The sequence below is a fragment of the Bombina bombina genome, chromosome 7 (assembly GCF_027579735.1).
Source record: "Bombina bombina isolate aBomBom1 chromosome 7, aBomBom1.pri, whole genome shotgun sequence".
Classification (NCBI taxonomy): domain Eukaryota; kingdom Metazoa; phylum Chordata; class Amphibia; order Anura; family Bombinatoridae; genus Bombina; species Bombina bombina.
Genome location: NC_069505.1, coordinates 544456971 through 544476342, shown reverse-complemented (window position 1 = coordinate 544476342; position 19372 = coordinate 544456971). Strand labels below are relative to the sequence as shown.

The window sequence follows — 19372 nt, the reverse complement described above, 5'->3', positions numbered from 1 at the left end:
ATATTATTATTTTCAGTTATTATTATCAATAGTTTGTAGGGTGCAAAGAGATTCCCTGCGTTATATAGGTATAATATTGCAATGGTAGGAGATACATGGTTTATATATATATAGATATATCAATGTAATCTATCATCTATATATATTTCATCTATCCATATATCAATTTATCATCATCATCATCATCTATCTCTATTATCTAATCTATCTGTCTGTATATCTATCAATCAGTCTATCTCTCTATCATCTATCTATCTATCTATCTATCTATCTATCTATCTATCTATCTATCTATCAATCTATCTATCTATCTATCTATCTATCTATCTATCTATCTATCAACACACACACACATATTTAGATTATAAACTACATTTGTTATATATTTTTAAATAACCATATTAACAATCAATTAACAATCTAGAGTAACCTAAAAAAAAAGCTAATTTGATGCAAACTAGACTGGTCCATGTTCTCTGTCAGAATCAGAACTTTACCAACCCACACAAACATCTTTATCAGCGATTGGTCGCTGCCAGTCATGTGATATTGAATAGCCTGATGGGAATTGTAGTCCTGCTCTTAGTCAGCATTTGGCACAAGCAACGGGCCTGCAAGTCCTGGAATACGATCAATTAAAGGGCAAGTGACCAGGATTTATCGCCCTGGGGTCTGGGGCTGCATCTCTGCAATTAGGTAGGAGCCTGGTTTACACCCAGAAGATATGTGTTAAACCTGATAATGGTAAATACACACTGAAATACATATGAGCATCATATACAGGAAGTACATTGTATCATTGTGTATGTAAATAAATGGTATTATTCACCCTCTGCAGTGACACTGCATAAATTATATATATAAACTAGTTAACTCAGTCTGCTGAGCCACATATGTCCAATGAATATGTTATACTGTGGAGCTGATTCACTAAAGTATAAGGGAGCTTTCCAAATCTTTGTGAATCACATCCACAGAATAGAAATAGATTTGAATCCTTAGAGAGGTCTTTCATTGTGAATCAAAGCCACTGTTAGATATTGATATTATTATATTGAAAACACAGATTTAGCAATGGAAACAACTGGATAACAGTGACAGATTTTATTCACTAAGCAAAAGATTGGATTATAATAGCAAGTGAATGATGTAAGATTATTTCCTCCATTGAAAATCATCTCCCCAAGGTCTATGCTATATACAGGTGCATCAAATATGTTATATGTTATACAGTATGTGTATATATATATATATATATATATATATATATATATATATATATATATATATATATATATATATATATATATATATAAAAATAAATATTATTTTATTTTTTTTAAAACTGATTTTCTTAGCAAAAATGACTTGTGTATATTTATTTTATATTGTTTGCTGTGGAGAATTAGGGACAGATATAAATGATCTCATGAACTGATCAAGCAACTACTGTCTAGAATGTTGCAGGGTCAAGATGAATGCTAAAATCTTTGGGACACTAGAAAATAGCAAATATTTGAGAGTTAAAGGGACACAAAACCCCATGATTCAGATAAGAGCATGTAATTTTAAGCAGCTTTTTAATTTATTTCTATTAACAAATTGTCTTTGTTGTCTTGGTACCCTTTGTTGAAAAAGCAGGAATGTAATCTCAGGAGCGGCACATGTCTGCAGCATTATATGGCAGCGTTTTTTTTTTTAGAACCATGAAATAGCACTCTTTCTTGCCATGTAGTTATCCAGGCTACCTAGGTATCTTTTTTTTTTAACAAAGAATACAATGAGAACTAAGCAAATTTGACAACATAACAAAATTGGAACATTTTTAAAAATGTTATTCTCTTTCTAAATCATTAAATAAAAATTTAGAGTTTCATGTAATTTAACTTATAGAAATAGCGAGCAAAATAAATAAAGGTCCAAAGATGTTGTTTACTTTGAGTAGTTAATTAATATACATGGAATTACATTCTGAGTTGTTCTTTTGCAGGGTTGGTAGAGTCAAAATAATAAAAAAAATGATATAGCTAGATTTAAACAGATACACCACATTTTCATTTGTATTTAAAAGGATAGTAAACCCAAATGTTTTCTTCATTCTCTTGCAATCTTTATTTAAAAAAAAGAAGCAGGGATGTAAAGCTTAGGAGGTGGACCATTTTAGGTTCAGCACCCTGGATAGCACTTGTTAGGGCTAGATTTATCAAGCTGAGGCGGATAGAGGCGCATATACGCGCCCCTGTATGCCGCAGATCGCCTCTGGCGGGGCGAATTTCCCCGGAGAAATTTACCATTGCACACGAGCGCTATTTTGCGCTTTCTTGCAATCCTGCCCGTGCACAGCCAATCATGTGCGGGGAAGAGCTGTCAATCTCCCCGGTCGGACTAGACTGCGGAGATTGAATAGGTGGCGAAAGGTTAGGAAAGCAGCGCTCTCATGACTGCAGCTCGTTAAATACAGTGAGCAGGTTCTCTTGTGAGAACCTGCAGTCGTAGGGGCTCAAAGGCTGCCGAAAGCCTTTGATAAATTGACCCCTTAATGGTGGCTACATTTAGCCACCAATAAGCAAGCGTAACCCAGGTTCTGAACCAAAAATTGGCTGGCACCTAAGCTTTACATTCTTGCTTTTAAAATAAAGTTAGCAAGAGAGCAAAGACAAATTGATGGTAGGAGTAAATTAGAAAGTTGCTTAAAATTGCATTAGAAAAAAATGTGGGTTTAGTAACCCTTATTCACAAAGAAATGCAGCAGAATACGCAAACCCATAATTCATGTGAATAGAGGCATATTGCTTCCAAAAAGGACACTCAGTGCTACATATGAGAATCCTGGTTGTATATTTTGCGTGAAAACCATAAAAATTAGTGTATCTTGACTTGTAAATCATAATATAGTTTGTATTTAGTTATATATTCAGATATGTTATATAAAAAAAAATATATGTGAAATTGCTTCCTTTCATTGTATATGTATTTGTTACAGGGTGCTCAGATAAGGAATTGTTACTATAGCCGCGTTCCGCAAACTGTTTTGTGAAGACTTCAAAGCGAGGCGCTGGGCGTTCGCTCAATGCTCTGATGACGCAAGTCCCAGCATTTCCAGTGTGCTGGTAAAGCTGGGACTTTTCAGAGAAAGCTCAGACGCTTGTAAACATGGCAGCCTCCACGATCAACACGTGTGTGTGTGTGTATATATATATATATATATATATAAATAAGTGTTGTAAATTTAATAATACTTTTACAAGTAAGGGAGCTTATAATAAACGTTTGCATGCGCAAAGGGATATGCTGCACAATAATGGAGTACTGGAATACTTTAAAGGTATTAGAAATATTGCAAGCAAATAGAAGTGTCTCACATATGAATTATATAGGAGTACAGTACTCCATTATTGTGCAGCAGATCCCTTTGCGCATGCAAACGTTTTTTCTAAGCTCCCTTACTTGTGACATCTCCTAGCACCATGTCATCGCTGGAGCAAATGTGCCCAGCGCTGGCTCTGAGCGCTTGCCGAATGCGGCCCATAAAACACACGCCGCTCTTTTTATCCCAACAAACAGATGGGGATATAATTCTAGAGTGTTTGTTTTTTTTTTTACTTGTATGAGCCATAAAAAAAAGGAAGGCACATATTTGTTTTCCTGCCACAATTTATGCGCCCAGCAAAGTATGGCGTACATGAGATCATACAACTGTTATGCTTTTTTGATTTTGCATAGCAGGTGACTGTATTTCAAAGTTTAACCCCGTATTGACAGCAACATATCCTGTAGGCGAGACACGTGCTATACTGCAAGCGCTGCAGACAGCCAAAGTACTGGGTAAGCCAGCTGTTGTTAAGGGGTTAATGACACTTTACCTTGTTGTATACGGGTTTCAGGTGTAGTCTTAAAAGCAAAATATTTAGGTTAGATAGAAGAAAAACTAAAAAAATAATCAGTTTAAAAAAATTTAAGGAACAGGTAATAGCTGTAATTCATCTATATGGATACATATTTTTATTTTTTATTATGAGATAAGTAAGTTTCATATAAAATTTTCATACAAAGATACATTTTCTGGTAAATTTAACAAGTGAATTATGTTTCACAAAGATGGGCAAATTCATCTCAGAACTAATGCTCTTTTTAATTGACCTGTATATGCTTTACGCTTTAAAGGGACAATTTAGTAGTGCTGCTGTTGGCGCTCTACAAATAAGTTATAATAATAATAATTGTAGATTAAAAAAAGTTAGATAATTTGGCATTTGAACAAATTCCCTCTGTTTTACAAAGTTTTTAACTTCTTCAAAAAGACACACCCTATTCTATTTTGTTCCAGATGAGGATACATCCAGTGACAGGAGCAGATGGATGTATGACTGCTTCTGATTGGCTCAGAGGCTGTATCATCACCTGGAGTGGCACAGGAGCAGAACTTTGACTATGTATTTAACCCCCTTAAATCATTGTAGAAGAGTTCTCTTAAAGCAACACAAAAGTCTAAACTAAGCTTTCATGATTCAAATAGAGCATACAATTAAAAAATCCAATTATTTTCTGGTATCAGATATACTTTATTCTCTTGGTATCAGTATCCTTTGTTAAGAGCATATCTAGATACACTCAAGAGAGTGCATGTGGCTTCATCACATTTTATAAACTAGTAGAAATTGTTTCTTTAATTGATGAAACCTGACAGAAACATTTATCTGTTAAGAGCTAGCTGCTCATTATTGTAGGAGTGTGCACAGTTTTATTGAGCATATGAAAAAGTTATAAGCTCATATACATATAGGCATCTGTGATTGGCTAGTGAATTTCACATGACATGGGGCAGGAAAATAGAAGGAAACTTTGAAATTTATCAAAAAATCTACTGTTCATTTTAACTTCAATGTACATGTTGTTGCATTATCTTTTCATTAGGTGTTTATCAGTAGATAGATAAGCCATTTTAATGTTTTGATCCTTTAAACTTCATCTTATGAACCAGAATGTACAATATTATGGGGTCGATTTATCAAAGGCTTCGCAAGCCTTTCGACCCTTTACGGCTGCAGGTTCTCACAAGAGAACCTGCACGCCGTATTTAACAAGCAGCTGTCATTAGAAGACTGCTTCCCTAATCTTTTGCCACCACTAAATTGGCAAAATTCAATCTCTGCGGTCTAGTCCGACCGGGGAGATTGACAGCCCCTATCCGCGCATGATTGGCTGGGCGCGGGTAGGAGGCAGGATTGCACACGAGCGCAAAAAAGTGCCCGTGTGCAATGCTGAATTCTGCCAGGAGAATTCAGCCCGCCAGAGGCGAGCCGCGGCGGACAGGGGCGCACCTCAGTTTGATAAATCGCCCCCTATGGCTCAGTTTCAACTCAGCCCTTTATAATGTTTGTTTTTATTACAGATTCTGCTGTCGGACCAGATGAACATTACTGAAGTTCTAGTCCGGTATAATTTATCTTGTCAATAATGGGGGAAGCAAGACAGATAATGGAGACGGTCATAAAACACGCTTTTGAGATAGTCTACCTACTTACTGGAGAGGTGAGTTATATGAAATTGCATAAAATCAGGCGAAAGAATTTGAAAAGCACATAAAATCCTTCAAGGGACATTAAACACTTTGAGATGATAATATAAAATTATAAATTGTGTGTGTGTATATATATATATATATATATAAAACACTCTGCAATATACCTTCATTATTTATTTTGTCCCCCCTTTTTCTTCTAATTCCATTGTGAAATTGTGAGCATTTCAGTTCCTGTTAGAAATGGAAGTGTAGAACACTGTTATATTCCACACAGCCATTGGCTGCACACTCTAGTGACCTATCTATAACTGTTCCTAATTGGCCACAGCAGAGAAGGGAACCTAAGTTACAACATGGCAGATCCCCTTGTTTTATAGACACTAAAACTTTACACTTATTTTGTCACTATTTAAACAGCTAATGAAACTTTATAAAATACATCTACATATTATTCTCAGACTAATCTTTTCTTTGACTGCATCATTCTATCTAGCATTTATTTAGTACTTAATGTCCCTTTAAGCAGAGGATGCTGCATTGGAGACCTTACGGTGCAGGCTCACTCTTACGCACGCTGCTTCTTACTCTTTCTGACGTACGTTCATTTGGGGTAATTGACAGGCAGCGTTGTTCAAGGAAGTCTAGAACAGTGGAACCCAGATATGTGAAATAAAGTTTTGTTTATTTTTTATTTTAACTTTTTGTTCACACAACAATATTTATATTATTTTGATGACGATTGCAGGCAATATCAGATCTCATTATGTTATCACTTTGTGTACACACAGTACTAGATTACAAGTGGAGCGCTAAATTATCCCGCTCCTGCAAACGAGCGCGATAATTAATCAGCCATTACAAGTGGCTGGTTATTGCTACCGCAAACTAGCACTAGGCAGTTTTGGGGCTTTAAAGTTGATGGGAGTGGGGTGTTAGAATAAAACGTCACTGAAAAAGTGCCTTTGCATTGCAGTCTATGTGAACTGTGTGTTCCCAGTAAATTTATGTGTACTGTATATGCTTAAATACATAGTTAATGTGTGTATATACACATATATTAGCACATCAATATATATGTATATAATCATATACTGTACATATATATTTACTAACTGCTGCCCATTGCTGCGCTACTTACCTCTTTGCTGTGCGATGTTCTGATGCCGTCTGTGATGGCATCAGAATGAGACTCCCATAAGACCCTTTGGAAGCGCGCTCTCGTGAGCGCAATGCTTCCCAGCAATGTAAATGCGAGCTCACATTCACAGTGCTGTAAACTTGTAATACCAGCGCACATTAGCATGCCGCTGGTATTACACAGTGGAGAGCAAATATCGCTTTAGCTGAATCAATATTTTGCGTTCCACTTGTAATCTGGCCCACACTTGTTTCCTTATCTTATATCTGTTTGTAAACTAATGCTCAATATTTCAAGAGAACAATAGAACATTTACATTTTATTACTTAAAGGGACAGTCTACTCCAAATTTTTTATTATTTAAAAAGATAGATAATCACTTTATTACCCATCCCCCAGTCTTGCATAACCAACACGATTATATTAATATACTTTTTACCTCTGTGATTACCTTGCCTATTAGCCTCTGCATAGGGGCCCCTTATCTCATTTCTTTTGACAGACTTGCATTTTAGCCAATCAGTGCCCTCTCATAAGTAACTCCACGGGAGTGAGCACAATGTTTTCTATATGGCACACATGATTTAGCGCTGTCTAGCTGTGAAAAACTGTTAAAATGCACTGATATAAGAGGCAGCCTTCAAGCGCTTAGTAATTAGCTTAAGAGCCTACCTATCTTTTAACAAAGAATACCAAGAGAACAAAGCAAATTTGATGATAAAAGTAAATTGGAAAGTTGTTTAAAATATCATGCCATATCTGAATCCTTACAATTTAATTTTGACTAGACTGTCCCTTTAACCCCTTCACCCAAATGGACGTATATACTGTATACGTTGTGCAGTACTTTGGCTATCGTACCGCACCACATATATATACGTCCTAGCTACAGGAAGCTCCAGCACTCTCTGGTAAAGGGACAGCCAACACCAGAATTTTTGCTGTTTAAAAAGAAAGATAATCCATTTATTACCCATTCCCCCGTTTTGCATAACTAACAATATTATAGAAATACACTTTTTACCTCTGTTATTACCTTGTATCTATGCCTCTGCAAACTGCCCCCTTATTTCAGTTCTTTTGACAGAATTGCATTTTAGCCAATCAGTGCTATCTCCATGGTAACTTCACGTGCATGAGCTCAATTTTATCTATATGAAACACATGAACATAATGCCCTCTAGTGGTCAAAATGCATTCAGATTAGAGGCAGTCTTCAAGGTCTAAGAAATTAGCATATGAACCTCCTAGGTATAGCTTTCAACTAACAATACCAAGAGAACTAAGCAAAATTTGTGATAAAAGAAAATTGGAAAGTTGTTTAAAATTACATTCCCTATGCCGATGCACTTAGGGAAAACAAACAGACCCGCTCAGTAGAGCCAGGAGCGGCGTACTGTAAAAGTCATTTTCGTAGGAAAATTTCTCTGAAATCCTTTAAGGTAGAAAGCTGGCGCTAAGCTGATGTTATATAATTCTGCACTATGTGCAGAGTTATATTACATTATTTTGTGGGTTTACTAGCCCTTTAAAACATACATATAGTTTTGACAAGTAAATAAAAAAAACCAAGGCTTTATTTCTGTATAAATGGAGTGATAGCAAAAATGCTAAAAATTCTCAGGTATTTTGGACAAGTTTCTCTCTGAAAGTCCCGGTAATGTAGGGGTTAAATATCATATTCTGTTTGTAATTACTAGGGAGGGAACTGTAATGTGTGTGTTTCCTTGATCTCTAATATAATTCTAAACTTTCAGAGTTATATTGTAGTGAAGATAAAAGATGAGCACAGTCCATTTGTGGCTAAAAGCATTTATGGGCCGCCATCTGCTGTGTTTGCATGGGAGAAAACTGACAACAAATCCTTAATTATCAATACAATTGTGAACCATGCCTCAAATATAATTCACCTGATGAATGGAGAGGTGAGTACTGTTTTTTAATAATTTTTATAGCCTTAAAGAGACGGTAAACAATTTGAGACTTTTATTAAAAAAATGTTTAGCTATGCCTAATGAAACAACTTTGCAGTGTATTTTAATTATTTATTTTGCCTTATTTTGATGTAATTTGGTGGATAGTGGGTAGGATCATGGGCGTGTCTTGTTGGTTTGGGGTCAAGTCAGGTTGGTGTATGGGCGGGGCTAAGATAAATTCTGCAAATAGCTGAGTCAGAGGGACAGAGCTCAGAAATCGGGACTGTCCCTCTCAGATAGAGACGGTTGGGAGGTCTGAAATTGTTTCCAGAACTTGGTGAATATAAATATATTTAGAGGCATTTTCTCTGTTCCAGATGCCAGTCAGATATGACAGTGTTGCTGTGTATTTCTCTATTGAAGAGTGGCAATATCTCAAGGAACATAAAGACCAGTACAAGAGCGTTATTGAGAATTGCCAGACTGTCAGCACATCAGGTAAATTACAATCTGTAGTGAGTACATGGAATAACCTTCTGGTAAAAGTGAACAATGTTAACCATTTAAAAAGAAATCAAAAATATCTAATATCAGCTATCATGTCCATACAATTATGGCAGAGCTTTAGATGTATTAGACCAGGGGTGTCAAACTCAAATTCATCGGGGGCCGCATCAGCAGTTTGGTCACCTTCAAAGCGCCTCAAAAGGGCCGGTTGTATCTAGAACTATGTGTCCACTCTTTATTATCATAATAAATTATTGTCACTGCATTCAATTATTACTGTTTTTTCTAATAATGTGTAAGTAATAACTAGCATTTACACACAAACATACATTCACACATTTACACACAAACACACATTTACACACAAACACACATACACACATTTACACACAAACACACATACACATATTTACACACAAACACACATACACATATTTACACACACATACTTACACACACAAACATACATTCACACATTTACACACACACAAAAACTTTATTACTGCTCTGATTTAGGTGGGCAATAAACTAATGATAATGCAGTGTGAATATGTTTTCCCATGCATGCAAGCATAACAGGCAGGGATAAGGTTAATAAAATCTGTGCAGACTACAAATCAGTCACAGACAGTACAAGTGTAGGAGCAGACCGCTAGTCGGATAAACTAGCGATGTCCAGAAATGAGCGTAAATACAAATTTCTGGAGTCACCAGTGACTACGGCACTTTAGAAACTGCCGGCTCCTAAGAAAATAAAAAAAAATATCAAATCTCCTGTAAAAGTCTAACACGCCTCCCAAATATAGATCCGACACGTAAAACCCCCATTTCCGCAATCCCCCCACATCGCAACTAATAATAAATGTATTAACCGCTAAACCGACAATCCCCCACAACGCAATATGCCTAATTAAACTATTAACCCCTAATGTGCCATTCACCCACATCGCAATCTACCTAATAAATGTATTAACCCCTAATCCGCTATTAACCCACATCGCAAAGTACCTATTAAAACTATTAACCCCTAATCTGCCATTTACCCACATCGCAACAAACCTTATAAATCTATTAACCCCTAAACTGCCAAACCCACACAACACAATAATCCTAATAAAACTATTAACCCCTAAACCACCAAACCCACACAACGCAATATTCCTAATAAACCTATTAACCCCTAAACCGCCAAACCACCACAACGCAAATAACTAATTTAATTACTAAGCCCCCTAACCTAACACACACTAAATTTATAAATATAAATAATAAAATACTAAATTATAATTAAAAACATAATTTATGTAAGAACTTACCTGATAAATTCATTTCTTTCATATTAGCAAGAGTCCATGAGCTAGTGACGTATGGGATATACATTCCTACCAGGAGGGGCAAAGTTTCCCAAACCTCAAAATGCCTATAAATACACCCCTCACCACACCCACAATTCAGTTTAACGAATAGCCAAGAAGTGGGGTGATAAAAAAGTGCGAAAGCATATAAAATAAGGAATTGGAATAATTGTGCTTTATACAAAATCATAACCACCACAAAAAAAGGGCGGGCCTCATGGACTCTTGCTAATATGAAAGAAATGAATTTATCAGGTAAGTTCTTACATAAATTATGTTTTCTTTCATGAAATTAGCAAGAGTCCATGAGCTAGTGACGTATGGGATAATGATTACCCAAGAAGTGGATCTTTCCACACAAGAGTCACTAGAGAGGGAGGGATAAAATAAAGACAGCCAATTCCTGCTGAAAATAATCCACACCCAAAATAAAGTTTAACGAAAAACAAAAGCAGAAGATTCAAACTGAAACCGCTGCCTGAAGTACTTTTCTACCAAAAACTGCTTCAGAAGAAGAAAATACATCAAAATGGTAGAATTTAGTAAAAGTATGCAAAGAGGACCAAGTCGCTGCTTTGCAGATCTGGTCAACCGAAGCTTCATTCCTAAACGCCCAGGAAGTAGAAACTGACCTAGTAGAATGAGCTGTAATCCTCTGAGGCGGAGTTTTACCCGACTCAACATAGGCAAGATGAATTAAAGATTTCAACCAAGATGCCAAAGAAATGGCAGAAGCTTTCTGGCCTTTTCTAGAACCGGAAAAGATAACAAATAGACTAGAAGTCTTACGAAAAGATTTCGTAGCTTCAACATAATATTTCAAAGCTCTAACAACATCCAAAGAATGCAACGATTTCTCCTTAGAATTCTTAGGATTAGGACATAATGAAGGAACCACAATTTCTCTACTAATGTTGTTGGAATTCACAACTTTAGGTAAAAATTCAAAAGAAGTTCGCAACACCGCCTTATCCTGATGAAAAATCAGAAAAGGAGACTCACAAGAAAGAGCAGATAATTCAGAAACTCTTCTGGCAGAAGAGATGGCCAAAAGGAACAAAACTTTCCAAGAAAGTAATTTAATGTCCAATGAATGCATAGGTTCAAACGGAGGAGCTTGAAGAGCTCCCAGAACCAAATTCAAACTCCAAGGAGGAGAAATTGACTTAATGACAGGTTTTATACGAACCAAAGCTTGTACAAAACAATGAATATCAGGAAGAATAGCAATCTTTCTGTGAAAAAGAACAGAAAGAGCAGAGATTTGTCCTTTCAAAGAACTTGCGGACAAACCCTTATCTAAACCATCCTGAAGGAACTGTAAAATTCTCGGTATTCTAAAAGAATGCCAGGAAAAATGATGAGAAAGACACCAAGAAATATAAGTCTTCCAGACTCTATAATATATCTCTCGAGATACAGATTTACGAGCCTGTAACATAGTATTAATCACAGAGTCAGAGAAACCTCTTTGACCAAGAATCAAGCGTTCAATCTCCATACCTTTAAATTTAAGGATTTCAGATCCTGATGGAAAAAAGGACCTTGTGACAGAAGGTCTGGTCTTAACGGAAGAGTCCACGGTTGGCAAGAGGCCATCCGGACAAGATCCGCATACCAAAACCTGTGAGGCCATGCCGGAGCTACCAGCAGAACAAACGAGCATTCCTTCAGAATCTTGGAGATTACTCTTGGAAGAAGAACTAGAGGCGGAAAGATATAGGCAGGATGATACTTCCAAGGAAGTGATAATGCATCCACTGCCTCCGCCTGAGGATCCCGGGATCTGGACAGATACCTGGGAAGTTTCTTGTTTAGATGGGACGCCATCAGATCTATTTCTGGAAGTTCCCACATTTGAACAATCTGAAGAAATACCTCTGGGTGAAGAGACCATTCGCCCGGATGCAACGTTTGGCGACTGAGATAATCCGCTTCCCAATTGTCTACACCTGGGATATGAACCGCAGAGATTAGACAGGAGCTGGATTCCGCCCAAACCAAAATTCGAGATACTTCTTTCATAGCCAGAGGACTGTGAGTCCCTCCTTGATGATTGATGTATGCCACAGTTGTGACATTGTCTGTCTGAAAACAAATGAACGATTCTCTCTTCAGAAGAGGCCAAAACTGAAGAGCTCTGAAAATTGCACGGAGTTCCAAAATATTGATCGGTAATCTCACCTCCTGAGATTCCCAAACTCCTTGTGCCGTCAGAGATCCCCACACAGCTCCCCAACCTGTGAGACTTGCATCTGTTGAAATTACAGTCCAGGTCGGAAGCACAAAAGAAGCCCCCTGAATTAAACGATGGTGATCTGTCCACCATGTTAGAGAGTGTCGAACAATCGGTTTTAAAGATATTAATTGAGATATCTTCGTGTAATCCTTGCACCATTGCTTCAGCATACAGAGCTGAAGAGGTCGCATGTGAAAACGAGCAAAGGGGATCGCGTCCGATGCAGCAGTCATAAGACCTAGAATTTCCATGCATAAGGCTACCGAAGGGAATGATTGTGATTGAAGGTTTCGACAAGCTGTAATCAACTTTAGACGTCTCTTGTCTGTTAAAGACAGAGTCATGGACACTGAATCCATCTGGAAACCCAGAAAGGTTACCCTTGTCTGAGGAATCAAAGAACTTTTTGGTAAATTGATCCTCCAACCATGATCTTGAAGAAACAACACAAGTCGATTCGTATGAGATTCTGCTAAATGTAAAGACTGAGCAAGTACCAAGATATCGTCCAAATAAGGAAATACCACAATACCCTGTTCTCTGATTACAGACAGCAGGGCACCGAGAACCTTTGTAAAAATTCTTGGAGCTGTAGCTAGGCCAAACGGCAGAGCCACAAACTGGTAATGCTTGTCCAGAAACGAGAATCTCAGGAACTGATAATGATCTGGATGAATCGGAATATGCAGATATGCATCCTGTAAATCTATTGTGGACATATAATTCCCTTGCTGAACAAAAGGTAAGATAGTCCTTACAGTTACCATCTTGAACGTTGGTATCCTTACATAACGATTCAATATTTTTAGATCCAGAACTGGTCTGAAAGAATTCTCCTTCTTTGGTACAATGAAGAGATTTGAATAAAACCCCATCCCCTGTTCCGGAACTGGAACTGGCATAATTACTCCAGTCAACTCTAGATCTGAAACACATTTCAGAAATGCTTGAGCTTTTACTGGATTTACTGGGACACGGGAAAGAAAAAATCTCTTTGCAGGAGGTCTCAACTTGAAACCAATTCTGTACCCTTCTGAAACAATGCTCTGAATCCAAAGATTGTGAACAGAATTGATCCAAATTTCCTTGAAAAAACGTAACCTGCCCCCTACCAGCTGAGCTGGAATGAGGGCCGCACCTTCATGTGGACTTAGAAGCAGGCTTTGCCTTTCTAGCTGGCTTGGATTTATTCCAAACTGGAGATGGTCTCCAAACTGAAACTGCTCCTGAGGATGAAGGATCAGGCTTTTGTTCTTTGTTGAAACGAAAGGAACGAAAACGATTATTAGCCCTGTTTTTACCTTTAGATTTTTTATCCTGTGGTAAAATGAAATAATGGAATCCAACTGAGAACCAAATAATTTGTTACCCTGGAAAGAAATGGAAAGTAAAGTTGATTTAGAAGCCATATCAGCATTCCAAGTTGTAAGCCATAAAGCTCTTCTAGCTAAAATAGCTAGAGACATAAACCTGACATCAACTCTGATAATATAAAAAATGGCATCACAGATAAAATTATTAGCATGTTGAAGAAGAATAATAATATCATGAGAATCACGATGTGTTACTTGTTGCGCTAAAGTTTCCAACCAAAAAGTTGAAGCCGCAGCAACATCAGCCAAAGATATAGCAGGTCTAAGAAGATTACCTGAACACAGATAAGCTTTTCTTAGAAAGGACTCAATTTTCCTATCTAGAGGATCCTTAAACGAAGTACCATCTGACGTAGGAATAGTAGTACGTTTAGCAAGGGTAGAAATAGCCCCATCAACTTTAGGGATCTTGTCCCAAAATTATAATCTGTCAGACGGCACAGGATATAATTGCTTAAAACGTTTAGAAGGAGTAAATGAATTACCCAAATTATCCCATTCTTTGGAAATTACTGCAGAAATAGCATCAGGGACAGGAAAAACTTCTGGAATAACTACAGGAGATTTAAAAACCTTATTTAAACGTTTAGATTTAGTATCAAGAGGACCAGAATCCTCTATTTCTAAAGCAATTAGGACTTCTTTAAGTAAAGAACGAATAAATTCCATTTTAAATAAATATGAAGATTTATCAGCATCAACCTCTGAGACAGAATCCTCTGAACCAGAGGAATCATCAGAATCAGAATGATGATGTTCAGTTAAAAATTCATCTGTAGGGAGAGAAGTTTTAAAAGATTTTTTACGTTTACTAGAAGGAGAAATAACAGACATAGCCTTCTTTATGGATTCAGAAACAAAATCTCTTATATTATCAGGAACATTCTGCACCTTAGATGTTGAAGGAACTGCAACAGGCAATGGTACTTTACTAAAGGAAATATTATCTGCTTTAACAAGTTTGTCATGACAATCAATACAAACAACAGCTGGAGGAATAGCTACCAAAAGTTTACAGCAGATACACTTAGCTTTGGTAGATTCAGCACTTGACAGCGATTTTCCTGTAGTATCTTCTGACTCAGATGCAACGTGAGACATCTTGCAATATGTAAGAGAAAAAACAACATATATATAAAGCAAAATTGATCAAATTCCTTAAATGACAGTTTCAGGAATGGGAAAAAATGCCAAAGAACAAGCTTCTAGCAACCAGAAGCAATAAAAAATGAGACTTAAATAATGTGGAGACAAAAGTGACGCCCATATTTTTTCGCGCCAAATAAGATGCCCACATTATTTGGCGCCTAAATGCTTTTTGGCGCCAAAAATGACGCCACATCCGGAACGCCGACATTTTTGGCGCAAAATAACGTCAAAAAATGACGCAACTTCCGGCGACACGTATGACGCCGGAAACGGAAATAGAATTTTTGCGCCAAAAAAGTCCGCGCCAAGAATGACGCAATTAAATGAAGCATTTTCAGCCCCCGCGAGCCTAACAGCCCACAGGGAAAAAGTCAAATTTTAAGGTAAGAAAAATGTTAAAATGCATTATCCCAAATATGAAACTGACTGTCTGAAAATAAGGAAAGTTGAACATTCTGAGTCAAGGCAAATAAATGTTTGAATACATATATTTAGAACTTTATAAACAAAGTGCCCAACCATAGCTAGGAGTGTCACAGAAAATAAGACTTACTTACCCCAGGACACTCATCTACATATAGTAGATAGCCAAACCAGTACTGAAACGAGAATCAGCAGAGGTAATGGTATATATAAGAGTATATCGTCGATCTGAAAAGGGAGGTAAGAGATGAATCTCTACGACCGATAACAGAGAACCTATGAAATAGACCCCTTAGAAGGAGATCACTGCATTCAAATAGGCAATACTCTCCTCACATCCCTCTGACATTCACTGCACGCTGAGAGGAAAACCGGGCTCCAACTTGCTGCGGAGCGCATATCAACGTAGAATCTAGCACAAACTTACTTCACCACCTCCATCGGAGGCAAAGTTTGTAAAACTGAATTGTGGGTGTGGTGAGGGGTGTATTTATAGGCATTTTGAGGTTTGGGAAACTTTGCCCCTCCTGGTAGGAATGTATATCCCATACGTCACTAGCTCATGGACTCTTGCTAATTTCATGAAAGAAATATAAAATCCTAACAGTATTTAGAAAAATAAATCTAAGATTAAATTAAAATAAATTAATCTAAAATTACCAAAAATAAAAAGTTTAACATTATAGAAAATAATAAACAAAATTATCCAAAATAAAAAATAAACCTAATCCCTATGAAAATAAAAAAGCCCCCTCAAAAATATAAACTCCTCCCCTCATCTAATGCTAAACTACCAATAGCCATTAAAAGGGCTTTTTGTAGGGCATTGCCCTAAGTTAAACAGCTTTTTTGCATTTAAATAAATTCTAAGTCCCCCCCAACAATAAAACCCACCACCCACCAAACCCCCCAAAATAAATAAACCTAACATTAAAAAATCCTAAACTACCCATTGCCCCTAAATGGGCATTGCCCTTAAAAGGGCATTCAGCTCTTTTACTGCCCTTAAGAGTGCCCAATAAATCTAAATAAAAGCAAACCCCCAAAAATAAAAAAAAGCCTAAGTCTAACCCCCAGATAGGTACTCACAGTTTTTAAAGTTCGGCGGAGAAGGTCCTGTTCCAGGCGGTGAAGTCTTCTTCCAAGCGGCCGACATCTTCCAAGCGGGGACCTCTTCCTTCTCTTCGTACGATCGCCGCCGTACACTGAATATTGAATTCAAGGTACGTGTTTAAATATGGCATTCCTTGCATTCCTATTGGCTGATTTCATTCTTCAAATTCAAATCAGTCAATAGGATGAGAGCTACTGTTCAAATCAGCCAATAGGATTTCAGTAGCTCTCATCCTATTGGCTGATTTGAATTTGAAGAATCCAGTTAGCCACAAGGACTGCAAGGGATGCCATATTTAAACGCGTACCTTGAATTCACTATTCAGTATACAGCTGCGATTGTACGAAGAGGATCCTCCAAGCTCTATGGCTCTGCGGTCGCCAGTCCTGCTCTGCGCTCATCTCTGCTATGCTCCGCGCCGCACTGGCTTGGTCCTGGATGAAGAAGGAAGAGGTCAGCCGATTGGACGAAGACTTCACCGCCTGGAACAGGACCTTCTCTGCCGGACTTCAGGAACCGTGAGTACCTATCTGGGGGTTAGACTTAGGCTTTTTATTATTTTTTTTTATTTTATTTATTTTAGATTAGGGATTTATTGGGCACTCTTAAAAGAACTGAATGCCCTTTTAAGGGCAATGCCCATACAAATGCCCCTTTAGGGGCAATGGGTAGTGTAGGATTTTTTAGTGTTAGTTTTTTTTATTTTGGGGGGTTTGGTGGGTGGGGTGTTTTACTGTTAGAGGGGGAACTTAGTATTTTTTAAGGTAAAAGAGCTGTTTAAATGCCCTACCAAAGGCCCTTTTAAGGGCTATTAGATTAGGGGGTGTTTTTATTTTGGGGGGGCTTTTTTATTTTCATAGGGATTAGGTTTAATTTTTTTATTTCTGATAATTTGGTTTATTATTTTATGTAATGTTAGACTTTTATATTTTTTGTAATCTTAAATTAATGTAATTTTTTTTATTTTTAAGTAATGTTAGGTTTTTATTTTAATTGTAACTTAGTATTTTTTAATTTAGGTAATTAGGGTTAATTTAGGGGGTGTTAGGTTAAGGGCTTAGTAATTTAATTAATTAATTACGTTGTGGGGGTTTGGCGGATTAGGGGTTAATAGATTTATTAGGATTATTGTGTTGTGTGGGTTTGGCAGATTAGGGGTTAATAGTTTTATTAGGTTGAGTTGTGGGTTAATGGCATATTAGGGGTTAATAGTTTTATTAGGTTTGTTGCAATATGGGTTAATGGCGGAGTAGGGGTTAATACATTAGGTGTATTGTAATGTGGGTTAATGGCGGATTAGGGGTTAATACATTTATTAGGTTTATTACGATGTAGGTTAATGGCAGATTAGGGGTTAATACATTTATTAGGTTTATTGTGATATGGGTTAATATATTTTATTAGTTATTGCGGTGGGGGTTGGCGGTTGACAGGTATATAGATATTGCTCATGCGTTAGGTGTTGGATAATATTTTCAGGCAGTTACGGGAGTTACGGTGCTCACATTTTTAGCCCAAGGCTTGCTGCGCCTGCCTATGTATAGCGAGGTGAAAATGGAGTAAAGTCCTTGCGCGGAATATGTGATACCGATTTGCGACGTGGTTCTATGTTAGCTTATGGGAGTAAAAATTGCGGGCGACGTGTGAAATATACGCTCCACATTTATATGCTGCGCCGTATATGTGATACCAAAACCCCGTAAAAACCGGCGTTGCCGGCTTTTGCGGGCGACGCTGCATATGTAATCTTGCCCCCAATTTGAATATAAACACATTCGCCCATCCCTAGTCCTCAGTATATATTTGGATTAGTAGTGATGTGGCAGTAATTTGCATGGCCAGACAATGAGGTACCTTTGGAAGTGCAGAGCAAAGAACAGATATTCAAGCATGGCCTCTTTTTCATTGCGCCAGTCCAGCTTTACCTTTTGGACAAGGATCAAGGGCGTCCATAATTTCAGAAAGGTTTTGAAATACTCTTGAGCTAACAAAAGGATCCTCAAGATAGTTAAATGGATATGAGACCCAACAATTTTCTTTTCTGAATAAGACAGAACATACAAAAAAGTTTCAAATTTACTTCTATTATCAAATTTTCTTTGTTCCCACAATATTCTTTGTTGAAGAGATACCTAGGTACTTCGGTGTCTGGAGGACTACATTAAAGGAAATACTGCTGCCATCTAGTGCTCTTGCAAATGGATTTCTTGCAAAACTGCTGCCATAGCGCAGACCCTCGGGTGATTAGCTTGCGCTCTATAAGTACCCAATAGATAGATAGATATAGTGCTCCAGAAATGAGCTGGCTCCTAAGCATATGTCCCTGCTTTTCAACAAAAGATACCAAGAGAATGAAGAACATTGAAAATAGAAGTAAATCAGAAAGTTGTTTATAATTGCATGCTCTATCTGAATCATGAACGGACATTTTTGGATTTCATGTCCCTTTAACATGCCCTTTTATTCACATCCCATTTTCATTGATCTTGATCTATACTTCCTGCTACTTCCCTACCATATTTATGACCTAATAAAACACAATCAATGGACTGCCCCAACTCTGCTCTTTTAACCTTTTTCTCCACCCCTCCAGGCATCTGACCAAATCTGCACCCAAGCCATATCCACATATCC

General features: G+C 37.4%; 1 protein-coding gene across 1 annotated transcript in view; it reads left to right on the top strand.

Annotated features, from left to right (window-relative positions):
* The first annotated feature begins 563 nt into the window (after positions 1–563).
* Positions 564–19372, top strand: part of LOC128636524 (zinc finger protein 585B-like) — a 101334-nt gene continuing 82525 nt past the window's right edge. The window contains exons 1-4 of the mRNA XM_053689523.1: positions 564–696; positions 5393–5532; positions 8420–8587; positions 8956–9076. Of these exons, the coding sequence (XP_053545498.1) occupies positions 5458–5532; positions 8420–8587; positions 8956–9076 (364 nt within the window). The 5' untranslated portion in view covers positions 564–696; positions 5393–5457. The remainder of the gene's footprint in view (positions 697–5392; positions 5533–8419; positions 8588–8955; positions 9077–19372) is intronic.